The 8,922-nt window shown below is 37.9% G+C and overlaps 1 protein-coding gene across 1 annotated transcript; it reads left to right on the top strand.

Moving 5' to 3' along the window:
* Positions 1-7,614: 7,614 nt before the first annotated feature.
* Positions 7,615-8,577, top strand: LOC130016629 (olfactory receptor 5A1-like). Its single transcript, XM_056107352.1, has one exon. It carries the CDS (start codon positions 7,615-7,617, stop codon positions 8,575-8,577), a length of 963 nt encoding a protein of 320 aa, XP_055963327.1.
* Positions 8,578-8,922: the final 345 nt, after the last annotated feature.

An 8,922-nucleotide genomic window follows, 5' to 3' on the forward strand; every position in this document is an offset into this window, starting at 1 on the left:
AGGAAACTCAATTAGCCCCCCTCCAAGGGGCCCAGGCAAGGACCCCAGCGAGGACAGCCAGGCCCACGTTTCACTCAAATGAGAGAAAAAATCTGGAGTTCCAACCTCTGTCGATGGTCAAGAATCATGGACACTGTCTTGTTTGCCAAGGCGTCCAAAATCAGATGGGCTGGATGTGTAATGAGCTTTGGAGACAATCGCTGAACTAGAGCTATTACCGACTGGATTCCATGGGATGTCAAAAGACCACATGGCCTCCCACCTACCAGATGGTTAGACTTCTTCATCAAGACCCTGAACGATCGGTTTGAGGTTCTTAGTGTTCCTAAAATGAACAGACACCAGTGGGCTACACTAGCATGCGACAGGGACAAATGGAGACATTACTGGCACCTGCTCGAGCAAATCTATGATTAATGGGAAGTCAAATAATCAAGTGATCTCTGCTTCAAATTCCTTGTGTTTTTGCCTCACTTCTCTAAGGTTTGAGAAACCAACATAGTGGTTACGAATGAAAAGAATGGTGGAGGAAGGAATAGTGAATACTGTTCTAAAAATATTTGAAAACTGCCTTAATCTTAATCTTGAGTTGAGGAGCATATTAATGAGAAGGTCGGTGATCCCTGGAACCAGATAGAACTTAACATAACTACCAGCATTGTAGGTGTAACCCTGAGCACTGAGTCTGGAATAAGATTTGAACATAGAACTGCTGGTCATGACACCCAACACCACCCCCAGAAAAGGTTGCGAAGAATGAATCAAAGACCAACATAGACCAACACATTTCTAAAAATGAATAGATCTTGTTTTCTAGTACATCACAATTTGATGCTTAATCTTCATTATATAACTCTTCTATCTTATAACAGAATTTTCAAGGTATTTTTAGAGATAGAAAACTGAAACCTTTAGGATCATTGAACAAAGCTTAGTTCCTTCTTGTATTGGACTGCAAAGCAACACATTTTTCTGCTTGTGAAATTTAAAAAAATGAAGAAAATGAAGTGAATGGAAGGAGATTCAAGGATTCCTGTTGGTTGTTTTGGAACTTTCTTTTCAAAGTTTGATGATCTTTCTCCAATTCTCCCTCTTTATCTCTATTTTCCTTTTGTTTTTTTTCCTTCATGTGACCACTTTCTTCTTGTCCTACCTTGAGGATGAAAAGGGTGCTTTTTGTTTTCCCCTACTCTAAACCTCTATAATTTATCTAAACCTGATTTGTCCATGAATTGACAACTAAAAGTAAAACAACTGGTCCGAAACTAGAAGGTAGATATTTGATACTTCCACATTTCTGCAGGATGTCTGATTTATTCTGCTGATGGTTTGAATTTCATGGTGCCTTTACTAGGGAGGTATTACAAATTATTAATTCGTCCTATGCTTTGCTGAAATATTTTATTTTGTGAAAAAGTTTGGACATCATCACTTATTTCAGCTCCATGATCCTTCCAAGACATAAGGAGGATTCCTTGATATAATAACGTCTCAAAAGATTATATGCTAAAGAAAGATCTTTTAGTCTAAGCAAGGGACTAATTAGCTGAGCTGGTCTTCTATACCCAAAGGGAGGTGATTGATAGATTGCACAACTCTAATTGCTCTTTCTTGATTGGGTTTTGTCCCCATGTCAGTTCTTGGTTGTGATAGAACAGGATCAAAAGCATTTAAGTATCTTTCTGTTCCATGTCTGGATGACTCCTGAAAAAAAGGTTGTGTGGATAAAAATTTGCTTAAAAATGACAATATGCTTATTTCAGAGATCTGTGGAGTGGGATTCAGCAAGAAGCTAGAGTGATTATTATATCGGTGGTTTCTGAATATCTGGGTGCATCCCAAAGTCAAAGGAGTTGAGATAGAGAAGAAACCTTACTGGAATTCTTGAGGTGAGTTATCAGAGCTTGCTGCTAGGAGCAATAACAGCTTAGAATGAAATCAGAAATAAATTCAAAGATATACAAATAGCTCACTGTCTTTCTTTGAAGGGTAATAAAGGAACATAAGCCATTGTAGTTTGTGTAGGGGCTAAAGATAAGTCTATCGGAGGATAATAAAAATATTTATATCGTGACAATACATTTTAGCTTAAAATATATTGGGGACTAGCAGTACTCAGATCTATAAAGAGACAGAATATAGAACCAGAAAAAAGTTACTTGGACAGGCTGGTGGGACGTTTAGTATGGGTGGAGAGGGAGTACTTCCACATGGTGCTCAGGAATTCTGGGTCTCCACTGGCAATTCTTGGCCCAAGAGTCAAGGATGCGATGCTGCTTGGGCACTGTAGTGCAAGGATACCTGAATCACCCCTAAATTGTTGGGGTCCTCCAAGACCTCACCCAATAGTACTCAGAAGTCTCCAGGGAAGCTCAGTGCTGGGAATCAAAACCAGGTTGGTTTGAATATGGTACGATAACCACCATTCTGTCTTCTGAACCCACACTATTTTAGATGAATTATTATTCTTATGAGTTCTATTACACAGTTTTATTTGAGCAGTTTCACAAGATTCAGGGAGGTCATGAAGGTCCTTCATGTTCAATGCATTTTTAATAATATGCCAGCTTCTAGAGGAAGCAAGAAACTGCAATAATAGTAACAATTATTGAACAGTAACCTTGTTGCTGTTTAACAGCAATCTTTTAAAAATAACCCTATTCAAATTCTTTCTAGTAAACAAAGCTCTTCAGATTATTTTGCACTTTTCAAGATTGACTATGTAAATACCAGGTTAAAAATGGATGAAATAACTCAATAAAATGGTGCATGTAAATGGGGTTACTCTTTCCTTCTTTCTTTTTCCCTTTCTTTCTTTTGTTTTTGTTTCTTTGGGCCACACCTTTGAGCCATGAGTAATGGATTTTAAGGTGTCATTCTCATGGCTCTGCCCTCAGAAATCACTCCTGGGGATGTTTGGGGTCATATGGATTGCGTAGGATTGATCCTGGGTCAGTCATGAACAAGGTAAGTATTATGCCTCTGTGCTCCCTCTCCCACCCTGAGGTCACTCTTTCATGGCCTCTTTCCTTATTTTTCTTTTTTGTCTTTCATTTCCCAAGCAGCATCACATTAAAGTAAGCATGAGGAAGAAAAGATTATGTCAAGAGTAATGTTTAAAAACAAACCTGAAAATGTAAACTAAGATTTTATTTTCCAGGAGGAGAAGAAAACCTATGAGTTCTTGATATATTAGAGACATATTAAAACTAAGATCTAATCAGAAATAGTAGAATCTGGGTGTGACAGATAAATAATGTGTAATTAAGTGTGCTCTAAAATTAGCAGCAGCATCACTGGTTCTGCATAAACCTCTGCAATGGGGTTTGTTGTGGTCATTATAATCTTATATGTCTGTGGACACAAGTGGGCAGTAGTTACCATTCTTCAGGTCAGCCAGTAAACTGCACAGATTTTAATTCTTTCCCATTTCTCCTTCCTTAGAGAGATATTTTTATGCATATTTTTCCATTTAGTTTGCAAGCATTAATTATTGCAATTTCTTCATTTCCTGAAATAATACAAATGATAAAATGTGTAGTGTTTATGGCATTAACTCATTTACCAGCACTGAAATATGTGTTAAACAAACCACATCAAGCTTAAATGTGAATCACCAATGGTACATGCTAGCATCAATGTGTTAATGAACGTCCAGTTACAGTCATTGATCTCTCTATTTGTACATAAATGCCCGTGAAATAGTCTTTACCATGATAGAGATCCTGAATGAGAAGATCTAGCCAAAAATATTCAGGGAAATTCTCAAATCTCTAAATTTTATCCACATCCAACCTTGTGCCTACCCACAAAGCATCTATTCTTTCTTGGACCATTCATCCTTTACTGTATTATAATTTTAAGGGTATATTTCTCATCCCCGGCAGGGCCTGGCAAGCTATTCATGGCGTATTTGATATGCCAAAAACAGTAACAAATGATGGTCCTCATTCTCCTGACCCTGAAAGAGCTCCCAGTATGTCATCAGGCTACACTATCATGCGACAGGGATGAATGGAGACATTACTGGGGCCCACTCTAGCAAATTAATGAACAACAGGATACAGTGATATTTCTTATCATAATTCTAAAGTATGGGTTCCTAATGGATTCTTTTTATAACCCTTCACACTAAGTATTGTTTAGTATCTTTTACAGGGCTTTAGAAACACAGTTAATGCAATGCCTAATGCATTTTTTTGAGCAGTTCAGCATAGACTCTTACAATATGACTCTAATTACAGTCATAAATTCTTACAGTGTGGCTCTGAAATGAGTGTCACTTGCCTATCTCTGGGGACCAGTTCTACCTTTCATAGGATTGTGGTCTTAAACTACTGGTTGCAGTGACCTCTGGTCTTCTCACAGTTAAACTGGAACAAGGAGTGCACATTTTTCATAAGGATGTTGAATAATAAATATTAATAAAATATATGATCTTTATAAATAATATAAATAATATGAATCATTTAATCATAATATCCATAAAATCTGGAACAAAGTACACACTTGACAAGTTATTTTGTTTATCTTACTCTATGACTTATATGAGGTAAATTTAGTTACACAGAAGATACAGGAATTAAGCAAACCACTTAGTCTGAGATTTTAGAAAGAATATCAGTGATAAGCAAAAGTAGCAAAGGAATTAAGAAAAATACCATTAGCAAAATTGTTTCTGGCAAGTGGTTGTCCCTGTATTCAAAGAAAGCAGTGAAATGCATAAAACATACACATTTTTCTAATCGCTGAGGCTATGAAAAGAAGAATAAATGTAAAGATGCAGCAGTGATAACAAAGAGAAAGCACAAGACTCAGAGGGTAAAGTGCCTTGGGCCAGCATTTTCCCAGGAGAGATCTACTAATCCCTGGTAATCTAAAGGCTGTGTCTTAATGGGTGAATGGCTGAGAGGTAGGAGAAAAAGACTGTGTGTGAGACTGGATTAGAGACAACACACATATCCCTGAAAACTGTAACTCTCAGGAGTACTCTCTCAGGTGGAGAATTGAAAAAGAAAACAGAGTCATGGAATGACACAATGATATATGCGTCTGGGTTAGCTTTTAGAAGAAAGTAAGACCATCTTACCTGATAGCCTTGTTTAATATTTTTAATCATTGTTGAGATAAAATTAGCAAATTTTATCATGTAAACTTATAGCTTACAATGTATTAACTTGATATATTACATATTGAAATATACTTACTAATATATATAATATATAATATATGAATTTATTGCCTAACACCTATATTATCAAATATATGTATTATGTCACATAATTATCATTCATTTCTTTTCTTGGGAGCCATACCTAGCTTTGTTCAGAGTTTACTGGTTTACTCCTAGCTCTGTACTCAGGCATCTCTCCTGGCAGGCTAGAGCATTATCGATAGTAATAACAGGTATTTGTAGTTCACAGGCAAAGTTTATTTGATATCAAAGTACTTCTCCAAGACTTCAACTTTTTTCCCTATATACCACGTCCAAACTTCATGTTTTTTTTTTCTTTTTGGCTCATACCCAGTGATATTCAGGGGTTACTCCTGGCTCTGCACTCAGGAATCACTCCTGGTGGTGCTTGGGGAGACCATATGGGATGCTGGGAATTGACTCTGGATTGGAAGCATGCAAGGCAAATGCCCTACCCCCAAAACTTCATGTTATAGCTTCTTTCTGCATTACATTTTTCTATAATTTATATCTAGTTTGTTAAATAAGATTTGTTGGTGTTGGGAGTTGTTCATTTCTTTTCTTTATGGGTCATACCCGTTGATGCATGGGGGTTATTCCTGGCTCTTCACTCAGGAATTACTCCTGGGCAGTGCTCAGGGGACCATATGGGATGCTGGGAATTGAACCCCGGTCGGCCACGTGCAAGGCAAACGCCCTACCCACTATGCTATTGCTCCAGCCCCGGGAGTTGTTCTAATGGTAATCTAGATGAAGTAACATCTATAACATGTTGAAGAACATAATGTGCCTGTGCAAAAAATACCTTTAGTTATTTACTGTTTTTTTTTGTAATGCCTTCCCTGGACAGTCTGGAAAGAGTAAAGAACTTCCAGAAATCCTGCCTCAGTGTTCTAATTCCCATGCCCATTGTTTAAGCATTCAAACCACTCAGTCACTATTCTTTGGAGAAATTTTGTGTTCCCAGATTGCATGTTGGGACCACAAATAGAGTCAAGGTTGGCCAGAGAACTCAAGAAAACCATGCACAAAAATTGCAGTTTTCTGGAAATAGTACCTAGAGATTCCTACAGGCTTTCTGAAGTATCATTAGCTAAATGACTTGAATAGTCACTGTTCTAGAAACCAGGACATTAAATCAACGGAGTGAAGTGAACTCTGGATAATTCCTAAACCTCGTGGTCGCCCAAACACTTCAGGGATGAATCCTGAATAAGCAGTGTGTGTCCATCCAAAACAAAATTCTCCCCAAATACTCCGTATCAGGGAGTTTTATTCCTAAGTGTCACAGAATTAAGCAAACCATGACACAATTAGAAGAAAGAGAGAACAATGGTTGTTTCAACTGTGGTTTATCAAATACCCAGGAGCTTTTCCACTTTCAGTTACATTGGGTTAAATCACATTTATTTTCAAACTGATTCTCATTGTGTTATTATTTCTCATCATTGCATAGCATTATTCTCATACATATTTCAAGGCCTTATGAAAGATGAAAGGCAGTTAAGAATTTTCTGCTCTCCTTGATATTAAGGGAAAGTTCTCTAGGAGATATTATGAGTAACTATCTCAGGTTTTTATTTTAATTATAAGACTTTGCATGCTTTAGGTATTTCTTCAAGCACCAAGTTAACTTCAGAGTCAAGGCTGAGCAAAATAATTCTAGATTATGTAGATAATAAAAGATTATCTACCAGGCAGTATTTTGCTGATTAATCCTTACAAATTTGAAATGGAAGAACATGCAAGTAAAGATTTTTGAGGGGATTATGTATTAAAGATAACAATTATTATCTTTGCCTCAAAAGAGACAGTGAAAAATTTGCCAAAAGAATTGGTTGGTGGAGGTGCTGGAACTAGAGCATAGCGGGTAGGGTGTTTGCTTTGCACGCAGCTGACTGGGGGTCGATTCTCAGCATCCCATATGGTCCCCCGAGCATAGCCAGGAGGAATTCCTGAATGCAGAGCCAAGAGTAATCCCTGAGCATTGCTGGGTGTTATCCCGAAAAAAAGCTTAAAAAAATTAAAGAATTGGTTGGTTGAAATTCATGATTATATAAAAAATATGGAGCGATAGCACAGCGGGTAGGGCGTCTGCCTTGCATGCAGCCAACATGGCCGACCCGAGTTCGATTCCTCCGCCCCTCTCGGAGAGCCCGGCAAGCTACCGAGAGTATTCGATATGCCAGACACAGTAACAACAAAGTCTCAAATGGAGACGTTACTGGGCCCGCTCGAGCAAATCGATGATCAACGGGAGGGCCTTTACTTTACTTTACTTTATACAAAATAAAGAGATGACTTGAACTGTGATCTGTGACTATAGGATTGAATCTAGTCAGCTTCAGTACTGAAAAAAAAAAGAGTTTTATTTTTGTATTTTGAGAGTGCAGTCATTTTGTCCTTTTTTTTTTTAGAAGATGGAGCCAAATATCTCTATGGAAGAGGAGAGAAATCATACTTCAGTGATCATGTTTGTTCTTCTGGGACTCACAGATGACAAAGAGCTGCAGCTTGTTCTCTTCCCCGTTTTCCTAGGGATCTACCTGGTGACGCTATTCTGGAACCTGAGTCTGATCATCCTAATCAGGATGGACTCCCACCTGCACACACCCATGTACTTTTTCCTCAGTTGTCTTGCGTCAATAGACATTTGCTTTACTGCCTCCATCAGCCCCAGGATGCTTTCAGATTTCTTCAAAGAGGAAAAAACAATTTCCTTTATTGCCTGTGCTACCCAGTATTTTGTGGCAGCTTGGATGGGTCAGGCTGAGTACTGCCTCCTAGCTGCCATGGCCTATGACAGATACGTGGCCATTGGTAACCCTCTGCAGTACTCAGCCATCATGGCGCCTGGGCTCTGTCAGAAGATGGTGGCTGGAGCCCTCTTCAGTGGTTTTCTTTGTAGCTTCCTTGAAACGGTGCCTTGTTTTAATTTGTATTTCTGCAAGTCAAATATCATCCAACATTTCTTCTGTAACATATCTGAGATTATCATCTTGTCTTGCTCTAGTCCCTTTGTCACCCAAATGATTCTCTTCCTTGCTGCTGTGTTTGTTGGGTTTGGGTCTCTGCTTATTATCCTGCTCTCCTATGGTTTTATTGCAGCTTCCATTCTGAAAATATCCTCGGTCAAAGGCAGTCTCAAAGCGTTTAACACCTGTGCCTCCCACTTGGCAGTTGTGACCCTCTTCTATGGCACAGCCCTGGCTGTGTACATGCATCCAAGTTCCGGTCACTCTGAGAATAAGGACAAGGTTCTATCAGTGTTTTATATTATCATTATTCCCATGTTAAACCCTCTTATCTACAGTCTGAGAAACAAGGAAATTAAAGAGGCCCTCAAAAGAATGATAAAGAAGACCACACACCTTTCTCAGTAAAAATATTTGAGCTTGCACTTAAGTTTTATAGTGGCTAGCATAGCTGTTCCCCCCAAATATATTTGGTAATGCTAACTAAACTTAAAATTGTAAAATCACAAGTAGTCAAAATAGCTCAAGTACTCTTTGATTATCTATTATTATATTTTATGGTGATTTTTTAAATTATATTCTTGAGGTTTGAAAGTAAGATTAAATTTCTTTCCATGTAACTACATAATTATTATTTTAATTTCTTTTTGGCAGACACAAGCCAATACCAAATAAATTTGCAATATATATGTGTAATTTTTTTGATGATGCAGTGTCTAATTTCACTTGGAAAACCTGTTAGATACACTAGCT

Source organism: Sorex fumeus, unplaced genomic scaffold, assembly GCF_029834395.1.
Source record: "Sorex fumeus unplaced genomic scaffold, SorFum_2.1 ptg000007l, whole genome shotgun sequence".
In the NCBI taxonomy this organism is placed as follows: Eukaryota; Metazoa; Chordata; class Mammalia; order Eulipotyphla; family Soricidae; genus Sorex; species Sorex fumeus.

Coding starts and splice junctions, on each gene's coding strand:
- LOC130016629 (XM_056107352.1), top strand. CDS start 7,615: ATGGAGCCAAATATCTCTATGGAAGAGGAGAGAAATCATACTTCAGTG.